Source organism: Canis lupus, chromosome 2, assembly GCF_003254725.2.
Source record: "Canis lupus dingo isolate Sandy chromosome 2, ASM325472v2, whole genome shotgun sequence".
Taxonomy (NCBI): Eukaryota; Metazoa; Chordata; class Mammalia; order Carnivora; family Canidae; genus Canis; species Canis lupus.
The window spans coordinates 41,382,897-41,402,204 of record NC_064244.1 but is presented as its reverse complement, the minus strand read 5'-3'; the positions used below and the strand labels follow the sequence as shown (position 1 = coordinate 41,402,204).

Genomic DNA, 19,308 nt, shown 5'->3' with positions numbered 1-19,308 from the left:
TAAGGGAAGGCAGTAACTCGAGATGGTGGTTTCGAAAAGAGAAAGGGAGAAGTTTAGGGTGCTTGGTAGCAGGCTCAAGCATTAACAACTGGCCTCTCCACCAGCAAGATGGACACCTTCAGCATTATAGGGAAAGGTGGGGTGGGATATGTGCAAGAGAGTGGGCAGGGAGTGCATGATCACGGGTGGGGGGGTCAGTATGTGTTCAGCCCAAGATCATGGGCAGGGAAGGGGATGTGTGGGATGTGCGGTCTAGGCATTCCACTGCTATCAGGGCTTTTCTGGTCTGGCAGTTGGGATGTTCAGGTCTTTGCAAAATGTCTTTGTCAATACCTTGAGAAAGTTCGATAAGAAATATGCACAATGGGTTTTCGTTGAAGCATCGGTTAAGAGGTCTTGCCTGTTCCTGGTTTTAACTGTTGGAGTCTGTAGTTGAGCAAGAGAGCTTGATAACAGTTGCTCTATTTCTGATACTACACAAATGTGATAGTGATACTACAGTATAGAAACTTGTCTTCTCTAAGTGATTCACTTTTTTCTTTTTTCTGGCTTTTATTTAAATTACATTGGTTTAAGCATAGACTCAGCGTTCCTGATCAATTCTGAGTGACTGACTGGTCTTTGTCTATATAAATCAGATATTTAATATAAAGTTATTTCTTTTGGATTTTGGCAGCTTTGTGTTACTTAGCTGTTTAATTGTGATATGTTTGGTTGAATGTGATAAATAATTTTCCTTTTGCCTTTTTTAAATGCAACCCCCATGTAGGTAAAATGAAGCTGAATTTCGAGGAGGACCTTCTACAGTAGTGAAAATCCATTATAATTAGACTAGCTGTGGTATTAAGTACTTTGAGAGAAAAGCTGCTTCTTTGTGGTCTAATTGTAGACATTACTGGACACTTTATGCTTTCAGAAAGATTTATTCAGGTTTATCTATACTTCCTGTGTGTGTATATGTCGGTAAGCTAGAAATCAACCTTAGTTTTTAGTCTTCTATCTACCTGGAAATAGCAACATATAGACTGAGAAAGGGGGTTCTTTTAAAAGATCCTTCACCCTGTGAATGGACATTAGCTATTAGCATATGTAAAAGGAATTGGACTTGAAGGGCAGCAGCACTTTCCACCTCCTCTGTTCTCAATATTAACACATGACATTTAGGTTGTAGCTGTGACTATCTCCTCACCTCCATGCTGACTCTTTTTGCCCCAGTGTTTCTGACCCTTTAGTCACATTGGAATCACGTGGAGAGTTTGTTAAAGTATAGATAGCTGGGCCTCACCCCTAGAGTTTCTGATTCAGTGAGTCTGAATGCCAGGGAGCCCAAGAATTTCTGTTCCTAAAACATTCCCAGATGTTGCTGTAGCTGCTGACCTGAGAATCACACCTTCAGCCTATCCATGAAGTTACTAAATCCAGCTACTATCTATTGCTGTTAAGTCCTAGACACTGTGGGAGGTGTGCATGTTGCTCTCGTCGTGCTCACTACACGAGCTGAGACATGTTTGGAGATTGTGTGTGTGACATATGTGCCTTGAAAGAGTCAAGATCAACAATGAAGTCAAAGGGTAGTAATACTGCTTCTAGTAGAAGAGGCATTTTGGAGGATGAGTAAGGTTTGAATGTGTAGAATTAGGATGGGGTATGTCTCAGCCTCCAGGGAGCAGCAGCATCAGAGGCAGGCAGGCTAGAGGCTTAAGGTATGCAGGCAATGTTTTATTATTAGACTGAGTTTCAGTAAAACCAGTATGATTTTCTGATTTTTGTCTGTTGGTTGTTTGTTAATGTATAAGGCAATTTGGGGCATTTAAGGCTAAGGAAACTTCTTTGTTTAGAAATAAAAATGAACTTACACCACATATGTAGTTAAATAGCTGTATACGTTCTCATGCATACTTTTGATTTATTAGCCTGTTGCATTTATACATTCCATATAATTTTGTTTTCATGTGGAATAAAAGCAAAAGATTTTTTCTTCCTTGAAATTTGAGTTGGTGCCTGATTCTCTTTCCTAAATGCAGAATGAGTTGATTTGGTATGTGACTTTGTTTTGGTTGAGGTGTAAACTTGCAAAGACAAGATCCTTTCTTTACTCTCAGTGACTTCCTGCCATTATCTATTGGTAAAGACACACACACACACACACACACACACATCATTATTTTTTTAAAAACAAATACCCCCCTCTGCCCACCACCCCAACCCTCGAAGTTTAGATGTTTGGCCTTTCATGCCATCCTTCCCATTTTATTTTATTTTATTTTATTTTATTTTATTTTATTTTATTTTATTTTATTTTATTTTATTTATTTTATTTTATTTATTTTATTTTATTTTATTTTATTTTATTTTATTTTTTATTTAATTTAATTTATTTTATTTTATTTTATTTATTTTTATTTTATTTATTTTATTTTATTTTATTTTTTATTTTTTTATTTTATTTTATTATTTTATTTAATTTTTTTTATTTATGAGAGACAGAGAGAGGCAGAGACATAGGCAGAGAGAGAGAAGCAGGTTCCCTGCGGGGAGCCCAATGCAGGACTTGATCCGAGGACCCCGGGATCACAATCCGAGCCAAAGGCAGATGCTCAACCACTAAGCCATGCAGGTGCCCTTCTACCGCATTTTTAAATGGTAGTTTAGGGATTTAATTATGAACAAAGATAACAACTTTTGGTGCTTCTTGAAACTGTCCTTTTCTTCTTAGTTTTGAGTTAGAATATAGGTCTGGCAGTGGATATAGTAAGATGGAAGAGATTCCTAGGTTTAGATAAGCAGTGCTGTTAAATTTCTTTTTTAAAGATTTTATTATTTATTCATGAGAGGCACAGAAAGAGAGAGGCAGAGACACAGGCAGAGGGAGAAGCAGGCTCCATGCAGGGAACCCGACATGGGACTTGATCCCGGGTCTCCAGGATCACGCCCTGGGCCAAAGGCAGTGCTAAATTGCTGAGCCACCGGGGCTGCCCTGTACATTAAATGTTAATAAGCTACTAAATCACATGAACACATCGTCAGCTGATTACTTCTAATGGTGCTTTGTACCTTCACCTTAGAACTCTTAAATTCCACATTGCCAACTTTGAAATATGAAAAAAAAGTTGCATAGAGACAGTACTTTTTTCAGATTAAAATATAATGGATGGAGTAATATAAAGCTTGAGTTTCCATTCAAATAAATGGAAAGAGAATTCAGTATTTTCATTTAATTAGAAAACAAATATTTTTATTGAGAGGTAGGATGTCAGTTGAATTTGTGAATAGTAAAACAAAACTGATGTATGGACTGTGTTGTCTCATTATTCAGAGATCACTGAAATCTGTCTTTGTGTGATTCTTAATGGAAACATTCATAAATGTTTTTCTGTTTTAAGTAGGCTTTGTAATAAGAAAAAAAGAAAAGCATCAGCATTCATTTGTTGTGACCATTTCCACAAAGTGCCCAAACCGTTGACTTCATCCCAAGTGTACTCCTACTCACGCTCAAAATTACCTTTCTTCTCATTCCTCTCCCCTTGCCATTCAAAGTGTGGTCCTGTGATCTGACCAGTAGGATGGACATCACCTGGGAGCTTGGTAGAGAGGTATAATCTTGGACCCCATCTCTGGTCTACTCAACAAACTCCATTTTATGGAATAAAGAGTTTATATTGGCCCTGGAGAAGCTAGATTATGGGATTGGTTAACCTTTTTCTTTTATGTTTGTATCCTGTTAACCATGATTTTTTCTTACATTGCAGCTGTAGTGTTTTGCTTTTGAAATAATGTTTGGAAGTTTATAAAGGGTAGTTTTCAAGATTTTTTGGTTTACTGAAGGATAGAATTGAGTCCTTTAAAAATGGAGAAAAGTCTTCCTATAGGTATTAGAAAGTAGGATTCAGGCAATACCTAAAACCTTTTTTCCTTGTCATTCCTTGTTTTTTATTTTGTCTTTGTTTTTTTGCCCACTTATATTTGCTTTGAGAATGCTTTTTTTAAAAAAAAGTATGTTTAAGATTTTATTTTTAAGTAATCTCTGTATCCAGCACAGGGCTTGAACTCACAACCCCAAGATCAAGAGTCGCATGCTCTACATGCTGAGCCAGCCAGGTGCCCTTGAGAATACTTTTCAAAGTTAAATAGTCTTTTATTTACAACAGAATATATCTCTTACTTTATCATTGTGGATATCATTTGTTCCACTAATCTGACAGCCTTTGATCATAATGTAAAAAAGGTTTCTGGACATTTTAAACACGTTATTGAAATGCTTGCCAGATGCATTGGGAAGAGGCCTTGGGTACTGCATGTTTAAGCACACACACATTGACACTGCTCAGTTTCTTACAGAAGGGTGAAAAGAGCAGGGTATTAGATTGGACTTCCTAATTCTCCTGGACCATGATAATAAAGTCAGAATTTGTAACCACTATAAAGGGAAAAAGCACATCAGAGGTAAGATGTTAAAATCTGATTAACTTACCTCCTGTGGCTTGCTGTGATTATTGGCATAGACTTAGCTAAGTTTAGCATTTAATACAATGATAACATTCTTATCATGGAAGTAACATATGTCCTTACTTTTATTTTATGAATTTTTTACAACTGTCAAAACACGAAATAATTAAGGTGTGATTTTTGCGGAGCCACGAAGTAATATTCTTGGTGCTTTGTGTGTGTGTGTGTGGGGGGGGGTGTGTGGCAGCAGCAAAGGTGGATTTGTTTGTGATATTTAAAGTGTGAAAAGCCTAAGAATTTTACATTTTCTAGACTAATCACATAAAAATTCATTTTTCATCAAGACATTAGATTCTGTTTTAGCTTAAAAAATTTATTGAAAAAAAAATTTATTGAGCACCTACTGTATGTTCGATCTAATGGTGCTGGGTGTTAGGGATGCAAGGTGAATTAAAATGGGATCTCGGGGAGGTGGGGAGTTTACCAGCAATTTTTCTTTTGATTTGCTGTGCCTTTCAATTTTTCTAATGAACATATCTTATCTAATTAAACAAACAAATGAATAAACCTCAGACATTCCTGTTTATAAGTCTTGTCCTGCTCCTGCCCGTGTTTGGGTGGAATGAAGGAAGTACTACAACAGATGATGTACTGTGGAGGCTGGATGCAGGGATATATGTGTGCACCGAGTGTTGTACATCTCTTTCCTTTTTGGAGAAAGGGAGATGACTTCAGCCTCGCTGTTGAAGAAAGGTTTCCTGGAGGAAACAGTGGCTGAAGTGACTCTGGCATGGTAATTATCCAAGAAAGTTGGGAGGCTCATTTCAGGCACAGTGATGATGAAACACAGAGAGCATGAAACATGGTGTGAATTGGGAATTATAAGTAGTTGGGCAGCAGATGATGGTTCCAGAGTAGTTGGTGGGGCTTATGAAGCTCAGCAGTTTGTTTGAGTGAAGGATCTGAAGCAGTAGAGGAATGTGGTCATGACTTTGTTTTTATATTTGTAAAATATAGTCTAATTTCCTCCACTTCTTATTTAAATAGACTGAAATGGGTACCTAAATATTTTATGATTTAAGCTTTCTTTCTTTTAAAGCAGAAGGATTTGAGATACTAGAGGAAATGACTCTAGTGCTTTTGTCAGTTGGGTAGAAAGGCTGTCTAGGTGAAGTACTGTGGCACTCTTGCTAGTCCTTTGGGAACTCGAGCTCTCGTGATGTCATCTGCTCGAATCTAAAAGGAACCAAGAGAGACCTGCTTGGCCAGCTTCCTGTTGGGCTCTAATAATTTTATATATGCGTGGGCTTTTGCCTTTTTTATTGCCACTGGTGATGTCCACTTCGCTTTTGTATGGGTATAATCGTAAAGACACTTGTACTGAGGTCTTGAGCCTCATCCTCTTGATCCCAGTAGTAAAGAGTTAGTGGTGGTTTCATGATCTGCATCAGGGTGGGAAGTGGAGTGTACTGGCCAAATTTAATAGGATTTCTTGGCCTTCATGTTGTCTCCTTGGAAGAGGGCTGAAAGTAGAGGTCTTACAGTTTTGCCTCTATGCTAGCATAAGAGGCAAACCCCTTAAAAACACCTGCCCCTTAAAAAACACCTTAGAAAGGGATTTAGAACTTTATCTTCCTTCTGTCTCACTCTGGTATCTTCTACCTTTTAGCAAGGTAGTTTTCCTTATTCCTTATTTTAAAAGGGGGCTGGGGGATGCCTCGGTGGCTCAGTGGTTGAGCATCTGCCTTCAGCTCAGGCTGTGGGTCCCAGGATCGAGTCCCACATTGGGTTCCCTGCATGGAGCCTGCTTCTCCCTCTGCCTGTTGTCTGCCTCTCTCTGTGTATCTCTCATAAAAAAATCTTAAAAATAAATAAAAAGGGGACTGGGGGGCAGTAGAAGGTATGGTGTTATTAGATGCTGGCATAGGAATGCCCCGGAGTTATGTTCCTTGTGTAATCTACCATTTGCCCTTTGTTTCCCTTTTAACTCTTAGATAATGCCACATTGGTGATTTGGAGTCCTTCTGTAGCAAGTAATCAATTTTTCCCTCATGCTGTAGGAAACTTGTGACCTCTCTTCCCTGGTTAGTGAACTTAGGTCTGTTTTACCTTCTGCCAGTAACCTTTGTCACTATCTGACCTCTGCTCATCTGTCAGAGACACAGAGTTTCCCTCCTTAGTGTGTAGCACTGTTTATGCCGCAGTCATCTGATTTTCAAGGCACACCCAGTTTTACTTTCCTTTATCTGAGTTCTCAACAACTTCTCCTTTTTAGATTCCTGCTTTTCATATGAGTCTCTTGTAAACAGAAGACACATGATCATTAGTTTTTAATCATTAACTGGTTTATGTAATCAAGAGTTTAAATATGCTGTACACAAAGCAATTATCCCCCCTCCCCCGCCTTTTTCTATTTTCTACCATCCTCCGTGTTTTTTTCCTCTAAGTTTCATGATACGGTATCTATAGATATTAGATTGTTTAGTATATGAGTCACTGATATTGGTGGCTGTGAAGTGGTATTTGATGCTGATGCATTAATATTAATAAAAATAGGATTCTCAGATCTGTTTTATTTCAGTTACCACTTCATATATGAAAGTGACATGTCTTGGTTAAAATTGACGCCACATAAATGCAGTGTAGCTTTAAGTGGAAATATAGTAAAAATCATTGTAAAAAATAATTTATGGATTATATGACAGGGTTTTTGCCGCAAGTGAAATACTGTATCAGTCTCTGGCTGGTTCAAGCAAATGAGATGAATTTATATTATTTTTGCTGTATTTTGCTTAATTTTGATTGGGACCATCTTATATATTTTTGCCATTTATCACCCTCATCTTTATCTCTGTAACCTTTGGGGGGGAGAGATACCCTGTGGTTCTTGGGTATTTAGATAGACATTTCTAGAAATCTGATCTTTTAAAAAAATCTCCTGCCTCCAAACACATGTATCAAAATCACATGTTTATTGGCTCAGATACTTGTAATAACCATAGTTAATATACTGAATTTCAGTGGTATGAAATTATGTGTATATATTTTTGTGGAAACATGACTTAGGATATTTAAAAATACACATGAATTTCAAAACATTTCACTGAGAGATGTAAGAACAAACTTCCAGGGCTTGAGTGCCTGAAATAGGCAGTGAACTGTGCATGTGTGTTGAGTAGTGGCAGCAGAGCAACTCTCAAGGCAACTGTTGTTCAGAAAGAGAAGTTTGGAGTTTGTGTGTGTGCGTGTGTTTAGTGGAGAAGTTTTTAGGAAATTTGTAGCAGGCATATCAGGTAATTTCAGTATCATTTTTTATATTTTCAGTTTTTCTATGTCTTTTACATTAAATGTGAAGTTGTACAGTTTCTGTGGTTTAAATAAATGACATATTTAAAAATATGTCCTGGATATGATTTTTTGTCAGTTCACATAGTTAAATCTAATTCATTCTAGGTGTTCATTTTAGCAATTTCATAACTGCTAGCTGTGTTGCAGCAAACATCTTTGTGCTTGTGTGTGTTTCTCTAGGATGGGGGGTCCTCAAGTGGAATTACTGGGTCAGAAAATATGGTGGGTTTTACATATAGATAGATATTGCCAAATCCTCCTTTGGAAAGTATGCACTCATATCAGGGCATTGTGGAAGTACCCGTTTTCCCCAATGACTGCCTACTTGACTCCCCTTGTATCTTAGATGTGACTTTTTTTTTTTTTTTTTTTTTTTAAGGATTTTATTTATTTATTCATGAGAGACATGAGAAAGAGACAGAGACATAGGCAGGGGGGGAAGCAGGCTTTCTTGGGGGGGGGGTGCCTGATGTGGAACTCGATCCCTGGACTCCAGGATCATGCCCTGAGCCAAAGGCAGACGCTCAACCACCGAGCCACCTGGATGTCCCCAGATGTGACATTTTGAAAGATATTAGCCTGATAGCTCATTGCCTGAGCATTTTGCACAGCTATTGGTTGTTAAAGTCCTACAAGTAGGATTAATACTTGGGAAATTGTTCCTATGGGCATTTGTTTGGGACACATTTTAACTTTCTCACAGGGTCATTCTGTGTTTAAAGGTCACCACAGAAGGGAATTTTACCATGTCCTTCAAGTTAGTTTGCTGTTGTGTAAACTTTATGATCAGGAAATAACATTTGGAGAAAATGCTTCATGTTGCAGTTTGACTTCCTTTTATTTAGCCTTTAGGGTGCCCAAAGGACAAATTAGTATTCTCTTAAAATAATTGTTTATACATTGACATTTGCTTTTCTACAGATTATCTAAATTCTTCGCATATTAACTTCACACATGTTGCCCCGTATGTGCCATGACTCCTGTGCTTTCTGACGGCTGCTCCCTGCAGCCCCTGGGAGATGGCAGGGTGCGTGTTGCCGCTGGGTCTGCTGGCCACGCACAGGAATGGGGATCATGGCTCAGTGGGAAAGAGCTGGGAGGACCTGGATTTGATCCTCAAAGCGATGTGACATTTGAGCCAGTGGGTGAACCTGTGGGAAGTTCAGGGTCTTTCTATGTAAAATAGGATTGACAGCCCCCACTATGGGGATTTTTTGAAGAATGGAAGTATTGTGGATTAAATACCTATGCATGGAAAGTGCTCAGTAGTTTGGAAGCGTTAAGTCTTCTGACAACCTTTCTGCCTTAAAACACTTTAGGAATGAATTTCAGGATGATGTTTAGGGAAAAGAAGTTCCCCAGAGCCAACTGTGGCATATCCAGTGAACTAGTAGAAGACTAATAATTAAAAACATTTGTGAGCATTGACCGCAGATGAAAAACTCTTTTTGCCACACTATATGCCTCCTAGTAAAGCAGTTGATTTGAGATAACATTTTATTAGTCCTAATTCTTTTTTTTTTTTTTTTAAGGTTTTATTTATTTGAGAGAGAGCGTCAGCATGAGCCAGGGGTGGGGGGAGAGAGAGGAAGAAGCAGACTCCCTCCAGAGCATGGAGCCCAATGCAGGGCTTGATCCCAGAGCCCTGGGCTCATGACCTGAGGTGAAGGCAGATAAGACACTGAGCCACCCAGGCACTCCTAGTCCTAATTCTTATTTTAAAAATGCCTGCCCCTATTTCTGGCAATATGAGGATTAGAAATACTTATTGACAGAGTTACATGTGCTAGGTAATACGTTATACACACACATATGCACATGTTATTACATATTTAAAAATATATGTAAACACATATAAATAAGTCTTTTTAATGAATAGCCAAGCTGATGAAAAAGTAAGGGAATTTTCCTGATGTTGGGATTTTTTTTTTTATTACAGATTTTATTTATTCATTCATGAGAGACACACACAGAGAGAGGCAGAGACACAGGCAAAGGGAGAAGTAGGTTCCCTGCAGGGAGCCCAGTGTGGGACTCGATCTTAGACCTGGGATCACACCCTGAGCCGAAGGCAGGTGCCCAACTGCTGAGCCACCCAGGGGTCCCCTGATGTTGGGCTTTGTTAATGCTGTAGATCTGATGTGTACCTGAAAGTATGTGCCAATTCTTGGTAGCCTGGAGCCTCAGTTTGGATGGGCTCTGACCATGGGGCCCAAGAGATAAAGACTGAGGCCAGTGCAGGGTAGACAGAGGGGGGTACTCAGGGATAATTTAAAGATTCTCAGAGGGCAACATCTTCCCAGGCTGGGGGACTGTCAGAAAGAATTCATAACTGCAGGACCACAGTAACCTTGTTCTGGTGCCAGAATCAGTGTGTGTGTGGTGTGTGACTTTAAAAAGAAAAGAATTTAAAGTGGATTGCTAGTGAACCCAGTGGGAGAGAACACAAATCTTTGGAAGAACTCTTTTTAAACCAAGGCCTCTAAGATTCCCCACAGATAGAATCCTAAAGACGTGAGTTCATATTCTCATATGAATGAATATACATAGAAACAAGTTACCCTCAGTGAGGGTCAGGATATACGACAAACTACATAAGCTCTCAAAGGTTGCAGATAGTAGAATTATCATATAGAATATATAATAAATATGTCTACTCTGGAAATAAATCAGAGACTGAGAATATAATATAGGATGAATAGAATCAAAATTGACCATAGATTTGAAAAAGAACCAAAGAGATTTATAAATGATACATACATAGTAATTTATATAAAAAATAGACTGATAAAACATTAGTGAAAGTGAGGGCTAAAATGGAAGACAAAGATGAGAGTACAAAGTTAAAATTAGGAATAGGATGAAAATGTCAAACATGTTGAACCTGAATCTTACAAAAAGAGAGTGTGATGGAGGATATTAACAAAGGTATGATGGCTGAGACGTGTCCAAAATTGGTGTAGTATATACATGAGAAGCCAGTGAATATGAAATCAGATAAAGAGACATTCCTACTAGATACATGATTGTGAGACTGGAGGATACTGAAGACCGTGGTGGTGGTGGTGGGGGGAGGGTAATTACAGAGAAAGGACAGGTGAATGGCAGACAGACAGCTTCTATCTTAATAGCAAAAGTAGAAGCCAGAGATAGTCTATCAATGCCCTCAAAGTGATGAGAAAAAAGATTAACCTACAATTCTATATTCTGGAAAACCATCCCTCAAGAATGAATGCAAACTAGAGATTTCAAACTAAAACAGTGAAAGGGATAACTGTTTTGTGCCTTTTAACTCTGGGGTGTGGGGATGAGGAAAAGAAGTCAGAGGACAAGCAGTGAGATTTTTAGGAGGTGGTGATTTAACCTTCCCATGAGTCCTAAAATACTTAATAAATGCCATTTAAAAAGTTAAACACTATAAATTATGTGAGTTGCTTGCTTCTGATGACTGATAAAGGTTGGATTTTGGCTGTTGCAGTTGATAAGCCTCAACATTTATGTAGATGTTGGAAAACTGGAAAAGGAAGAATGATGGATTGAAGAGTGGGAATGCATGGACACTATGAGGGGTGGATGGCTGTAAACTGTAGAAAGCTAGGACATCGGGGTTCAGGCCAAGTTTAATAAGCTCTCCCAGGAGAAAGGGATGTCTTGGCTGACAAATATAAGGAAAAAAAAAAATCTTAAATTTGCCATTTGGAGTAGAATGTCATCCACAGAAAGTTACATTGTCAAGACTCACATACTTGCTCAGTGTAATAGACCATGCCTGAATTAGTGAAATAGCTGCATTCCAGAATATATTCTCTGTAAATTTTCTCTCTGAAAAGACTTTCCTAAGCTTTGATGAAAAGTTGGCACAAATTGTTTATCTACATTCCTTAGAAGGGCTCTCCTGAAGTGAAATAGTAGTCTAGGATTGGGCTGAATCTAAGAATGACCTGGCATTCTGAGGCCAGGGCCAAAGTCGTAAATACTTAAGTAAGGTTACTATGATGAAAACAATCTGCATTTCAACTACTTTTGGGATTTTTAGATTTTTAGTATTACTATTTTTAAAAAAAATTAAGTAATCTCTACACCCAACGTATGGTTTGAATTTACAACACCTAGATCAAGTTACATGCTTCACCTACTGGGCCGGCCAGGAGGTGAAGGTTTTTTGGATTTTATCAAACTACTCCTACAATTCTTTGTTCATTTGTGAGTTTCAGACGTAATAAAGAAATGTATCTCGTAGAGATTCCATTAAAGAGATGTGTATGGGGTCGCCTGGGTGGCTCAGGTCCGTTAAGCGTCTTCCTTTGGCTCAGGTCATGATCCCAGGGTCCTGGAATTGAGCCCCACATCAGGCTCCCTGCTCAGTGGGGAGTCTGATTCTTCCTCTCCTTTTGTCCCTCCCACTGCTCCAGTGTTCTCACTCTCAAATAAATAAAATCTTTAAAAAAAAGATGTTTGTGGAATATGAAAATAACTTGAATTTATATTTGGGTGTTTTATTCTGTTTTAATAGTAAAAATCCACATTGCTGTGATTTGTTTGATCACTTACTGTGGGTAAAGACTTAGAGATTGGGGTCAAATAGAGCGTTCCCTTTATTTTAATCTTTGTTGAAGTCAGAGGTTATTGTTTGATTCTCTACCAAATATTTATGTATTTGGAATAAAAAACTGAAACCATTTTGTTTTCAACTAATGAAATCACCCTGTGACTAAATCAGAACTATTTAAAACTATTACATAGCTTTGGAATTTATAATTTTGTGGCACAGTGTACAATGAATACTCTGAAGATGAAGTCTTAGTGAAACTTTGAACTTGCTTGGCTTTGAGAACATTTCTTTGATCGTGGTCATGTTGGCTTAATGGGCTTTGACAGTCCTTGAAATTGGCTTTTATTTATTTGTAGGCTCTTTAGTATAACTTACTGAAACATAAAATGTATAGAATTCTGCTCTAATTATCTGATTTAAAGTAAGGATTTGTATTGATCTTTTCTCTACAGCCAAACAGTTGGTGAGGCTAAAAGTAATTTATTTTTCTTCATGTTTTACATAGATTAAATCCGCAGCAATTAGCAGGTTTAATTACATAATTCCTACTTGGTACTACAAGTGAGAATATTCATTTTCTTAGAGATGTATCTGATTATGAAAAAGACTATCATAATTCTTGCTAGGTCATCATCGACACATGCTTAAGAAATCTCTACTCCCACCTATCCTCAGTTGCCAAACGTACACAGATGACTTTCTGATCTGTGTTTTAATTTCACTTCTCTAAATCCAGGCAACCAAATTATTTTTGAATCAAGCAGGGTATAATAAGTAATATACTTAGAAGCCTGTCCTTCTGAGTTTTGTTCTTATTCATATGCAGGGAAAGCTTTCAGGAGAAGCATTCTGATTCTTTGATGCATCTTTTTGCATGGAGTTACTTTACTGTATCAGATGTGCCTGCCTTTTCTGCTCCAGTGGCCAGCACTGTGTAAGCAGAAGTTAGATCATGGATGTTAGAGAGCTTTCTCCCTATTCCAAACAGTGCCATAAAATTACGTTTTGCAAGCATTCTGTCATTTTGGGTGGGAAGATGAGACTCACATGTTTATAGAATGTAATACTGAAAAGAGAGGACTCATCAGTGCACAGTTTTAAAATAAATGTTAAACAAAAACATTTGAATCTGGCAGGAAATCTAAGGCAAAATGTGTGCCTGCTTAAAATGCTAAGATACCACTTCTGGTTTTTTAGAACTTACTTTATTTTTGAAAATGTAATTAACTTCTGAGTGTTCCAAAGGAGGTATTACTAGTACTCAGGGGCAGGCCCTGCAGGTAGAAAGAAAACGTAAATCATGGTCACATAAGTTTATGTGTAATGATGTCAGAGCATTTGCATACTAGTTGTGGCTTGTCAAGCATTACTTCAAATATGTGTGTCTCAGCTTTGTTCCCTGCCGGAAGGCTCTGTAAAAGGATCCTTCCTCCCCCAAGACTCTCTAATGTCTGTCCTGCCCTTGTTCCCCGCTCTGCTAGTTTCTGAGGGTGAGGGGCAGAGGTGGATGCACCGCGGCAGTACGACTGAGGCCAGTACGACTGAGGCCGTCAAGGCTATCGTCGGCCTCTAGGAAAGAAAATTGACCTTTGTCTTTTTCTCTTCCAGATTGTCTTTTTACTCGGGCCACTCATCGTTCTCCATGTACTGCATGCTGTTCGTGGCGGTAAGTACTCTGCATCTGTTTCCCCGTGGTGATGGTGACGCGCCCACTGCGGTGTGACCCCCTCCAGCGTCCCTGCCAGCTGAGGTTCAGGTCGCAGAAAGGATACCTGCGCTCCAGCCAGGGCCAGTTCCCACTGTTGACAAGTATTTCTTTCCTTCGTGTGGAGGGAGCAGATGGGCACACCTGTTTAGCAGTTGACGAATAGAGGACCTTCAGGAGAGGGTGGGGGGTATCTTCCCCTGGAAAGTAGGTCTTTTCCTGCCTATGGTCGGAACCTAATCATCAAGTGTGCAAACCTGGTGCTAAGAGTCCATTGGTGTGTGCTCTTAACTTTGGGGGGATGTATGTTCTGGAACATAGCAACAGCTTCTGTGTAATCACTGCAAGTCCCTGATCTCAAGTACCAGACCAAGGTGGCTGCTGCTGTGTGGTGAGCTCACCCTCACCTTAGATGCGCCAAGGGCCCCTTTTCCTCCGGGGGGCTGCTGGGTTTAGGAGTGAAGTTTTGATTCGTGGATGTGAAGGCAGCTCTTGTTGCTTCTTTTTGAGTAAGTTTTATTTTCCTTCACTCCTTGAAATACTTCATTGACTGCTTTTCATGGGACTAGAAAGGTTTCAGCTTTTGGGAGAGCCAGGGGCTGCTTCAGAAGCTTATCCTCTCTCCAGTTTGCAGGGCCACTTCTCATTACTAACCCAGAGAGCAGCACTGGCAGGTGACACTTGCGGTATACAAAGTTGACAGTGAAGAGTTAGAATATATTTGCATCCATATTTTGCATCTCTAGACAGGAGTGTTTGTTTATCCAGAGAACCTTAGGGAAGACCAGGCTTCAGGGCATATACAGGAGTCTTTAAAGGTCAGTTCAATTGACTTACTTTTTATAACTCTCCTTCTATCTCTGCATGTCTTTATAAAATTACAAAATTTGTTGGAAAAGAAGAGAAGGGGAGAAGATCTCTACCCTTAATGATCAGCTATAATTTTTGTCTTAATTTTCCTTATGAGTGGTTTTCTATATAGTTGTGTTTTGTATAAACTTGCTCTTTTCCTCTTTTTTCTCTCTCTTCCTTGGTTACATTAAGTGCTATCGAGTATTTAATGCTTACATTATTAGCCCATGGTATATGATATTAAGAGTAGATTGCTGAGAGTTAATTTGGTCTTATTCAGACACATTTTTAAAATTAATTTTTACCAGAATCCTGCTTTCATTGGAAAAACCAAATTTGGAAAGTTAAAAGAATGTAAAAATTATAGATGAGTGTGCTTTACAAAATTCAAACCCACAATTTCAAAACCATTAGAGTAGAGCTAATTTTTGGCTTTTTCAGCATTTCTGGAAATGTTGTCTTTTGTCTTAGGTTAATTTAATTTTTAGAGGAAGCAACAGGGTATCAGTTTAGCAGAATTTAGGGCTTCCTTTTTAAAATACACACCCAAATGTTTCTGAAAAAGTGCCACGGGGAATGTGAGTTATTTGAAGGGAGTATCGAGAAATACTATTCCAATGTCCTCTGTTCATTTATCTTATTAGAAAAAGCATTCTTTCTAAAGGGAGCCGCTGTGTATTTTTCTTTTTAAATAGGGCATGGGGACAGGGGGAGATGAATGTTAGAACCATTAGTATCCTGAGAAATCTTCCCAAAGCACAAGTCTGTGACTACATGGACAGCTTTTTGGTGTTTGGACATGTTCTACATGCCCACAGCCAGACTCGCCAGGGCAGCTCCTGTGCTCGGCCAGCCCCTCGCCTGAGTGTCGGTATCTGTAAGTCCTTCAGGACAGGGACTTAAGAAGCTGAGGTTGGTGATGCTGATTTGCATTTATACCACTTTAATTGTTGGCTCTTTCTGATAACCCTCATGAAGCAGGAGAAGAGGGGTGGCTGCCCCGTTATAGTTGGGGAGCTAGGGGCCTAGGGAGGCCATTGAGGTCTGCTCTCTGTGGTCTCTTGTTAATCGGTTCCTCGCTTTGCTGACAGGCTGCTTGATCTGAACCCTAGTCCAGTTATTTTGAAGGAGGTCAGGTGATGACAGAACTTTTATCAACTCTTTTTAATTGTGAAGAATATTCTCAGATGCATTATCTTCTATATCCTGCAGTTTACTGCGCATCTTTGCTCCTTTGACCCTTCTCAAAATACCTGTATATTTAGTCACATATAAACTTTTACTGAGGGTTGTTTTGTAAAATAGGAAACTAATGTACAGAAGATGAAGGGCTTCATGGGAAGCCTGCTGCATAGACACCCGGGAGGCTAGGAGGAGGCAGCTAGGGATCTAAGCAGACGGAAAATTACCATGATTGTTGTTGGGTAACTGGGTATGAGCTCTTAGACACAAAGTTATAATGAAAAGTTCAGATAAATAGGTTTGTTGTAGACCAAGGCTTTTCTGGGGAGGAATGTTGGCCAGAGCAACTGTGCGCTGCATTTCAGGGACTCTAAGCAGTGGAAATATTTACTTGATGTGGATGTAGGCCCCAGCTTTTTTTCAGCCCCTGAACACAGATGTCTCCCTGCTTTCCAGCTTTCACATTTATATACAACAGTTAACCACCACCTCTGCCAATTCCTTAGGCAGTGACTCATCTGGTTTCCCTAGGCATCTTGGCATCGTGGGTCAGTCCCAGATTTGGGTGGAGATGTACAGTTGTTTAAATTCTGAGGACAGTTTTTGATAACCAAAACTTCCGTCAAGAATTCCTGACACGCAGAAATGAACTTCTAATTTAAAAAGTCTCAAAGTCCTGACCATTGTTCTCGTCTGGCAGGCAGCCCAGCCCTGCACTTGATGGTGCCAGGACAGTCAGCACCCATGACAACCACCTAGGCTGGCAGGAGCAGAGGGCAGGGCATCTTTACTCGTAGCTAGTTCATGTGCTTAGTGAGGCCCACTGAATGTGGCCAAATGCCAAAGAATCCAAGTTGACTTCACTGTCCAGGAAAGGAGCCATGTTATGAGACTGTCCTCTTTTCAGTACGTATATATATGGAATGTACTGGAGTATACTGAAGGAATAGACTTGAAACCCATTTCCCAGCACTGTGCTATTGAGCCTGAAGTCTCAGGTGGTTTACATGTCTGTTACGAAATTCCTGTATAAATGCCTACACTGGGGGCCCAGGTACCTTAGTGCCTGTGCTTCAGTGGACTCCTGCCCCTGCCACAGGATATGTTGTATCTGGGTCTTGCCCTCTCCCATGTTGGATACCACCTGCTTCCGAGGTTTGTACAGTCCCTCACCTGGCACTCACCATGTGGTTGGTACCTAGCACTGGTGCGTTTTCATGAAGATGCTTCCCAAAGTGTGAATTAATGCTGGGCACGGGGCAAGTGAGCAGAGCCCAGGATGACGTGAATCCTGGCTAACTATAATGTGGGATTCTACATCTAAATTTAGGAATTCTGAATCCTGGGATCCCTGGGTGGCGCAGCGGTTTGGCACCTGCCTTTGGCCCAGGGCGCGATCCTGGAGACCCAGGATTGAATCCCACGTCGGGCTCCCGGTGCATGGAGCCTGCTTCTCCCTCTGCCTGTGTCTCTGCCTCTCTGTCTCTCTCTGTGGCTATCATAAATAAATAAAAATTAAAAAAAAAAAAAAGGAATTCTGAATCCTACAGGTGGTGAAATTGAAGCCTTAGAGAAGACTAAACAGAGGTCAGTCAGCCTTAGGGTGTTCTCCTGGCCAGGTCTGTCATCAGATGGGGGGAAACGATATATTGCCTGGCTTGGTCTTAGAAGCTCTGTTTCAAAATAAGTAGAGCAAGGAATATTTCTTTGTGTTGAACATGCTGTTGTCCGTCTGGTTCAAGAGTTGGCAGATGATTTCAGTAAAAGGTCACCTCATAGTTAGGCTTTGTAGGCCACACGCAGTCTCTGTTGCATATTTTTAAAAACAGCCCTTTAAATTGTGAAGACCGGGATGCCTGAGTGGCTCAGCGATTTAGCATCTGCCTTTGGCTCAGGGCGTGATCCCAGGTCTGGGGATTGAGTGCATTGGGCTCCCTGTGAGGAGCCTGCTTCTCCCTGTTTCTGCCTCTCTCTCTCTCTCTCTCTCTCTATCTCTCATGAATAAACAAAATATTAAAAAACAATGTGAAGCCATTCTTAGCTTGCAGAGTGACCCCCTGACTCTCCTTTAAAACAGGAAAGAAACCCTCTTATTTTAAAAGATTATTAAGAAACTGTGAGACAACAAGCATTTTGCAATTAAGTGTTACAGGATCAAGGAAAGGCAAAATATAAATAAACCAGCTTCAAAAAATATGTTGGTCAGCAATCAGATTTTAAAAGTGAGAAGTTGGGGATCCCTGGGTGGCTCAGCGGTTTAGCGCCTGCCTTTGGCCCAGGGCGTGATCCTGGGGTCCCGGGATCGAGTCCCGCGTCGGGCTCCCGGCATGGAGCCTGTTTCTCCCTCCTCCTGTGTCTCTGCCTCTTTCTCTCTCTATGTCTATCATGAATAAATAAGTAAATAAATCTTTAAAAAAAAAAAAGTGAGAAGTTAGATTCTTTAATGGAAGCCATTTTTTTTTTTTTTTTTTTTTTTTTAGAAATTTTGAGTAATCAACTCTTGGATGATACTAAAATAGTGAAAGAATGCCTATAATTAGTGCCAGCAGACAGTAAATTTCCTTATTTAAAAAAGATGTACATATAATTATTTTTTTTTACAAAAAATGAAAAATGTGTATACTGTAGCATTTTCCAATGTGGCCCTGTTCATTGCAATGTCCTCAGTGTTTAATTGGACTAGGCCTTTGTGTGCCTACAAAACTGTCATGAGGCTCTTCACTGAGAGATTCAGTGTTGGATTCTCTCTGGATCAGGAGGAAGGCCTCTCTGCACTTGTCTGGGATGCATTTGCTGCCTGCGCCGCAGAGTATCTTCCTACAGTCCTCTGCCTTGGAACATCTGATTGAGCAAATTGATTCCTTCTGTCCTTGTTGTCTTAAGGAATAAGAAATTGCCTTTATGAATCTCTAGTACTAGCTCAGCTAAGAAGCTTTTGCAGATTTCTTTTTTAAAAAAATACTGGACATGGTAATTTATTTCCACCCTATTTTGAATAGGTTTTACTTTGGTAAGAGATTGGACACTTTTTTTTTAAGAGAGACTGGACACTTGACCCTCTGTTGAGCAGTGATACTCTCCTGACCAGAAGCCCTCCGTGGAAGAGTCGCTTGGGGCTTACCCTTGCTCAATTTGCTCATCTTAGAAAAAAACTACATCTAGAACCTCCCTTTTCACAAGGGCTAGTAGTGATGCCTGGTTTCAGTGAGGACACTCCTGGTGG

General features: G+C 39.8%; 1 protein-coding gene across 12 annotated transcripts in view; it reads left to right on the top strand.

Annotated features, from left to right (window-relative positions):
- Nucleotides 1–19,308, top strand: part of PLPP1 (phospholipid phosphatase 1) — a 94,839-nt gene that overhangs the window by 68,808 nt on the left and 6,723 nt on the right. For all 12 annotated transcript variants that reach the window (XM_049102632.1, XM_049102649.1, XM_049102661.1 and 9 more), the window contains one exon: nucleotides 13,955–14,012. In XM_049102632.1, the coding sequence (XP_048958589.1) occupies nucleotides 13,955–14,012 (58 nt within the window). The remainder of the gene's footprint in view (nucleotides 1–13,954; nucleotides 14,013–19,308) is intronic.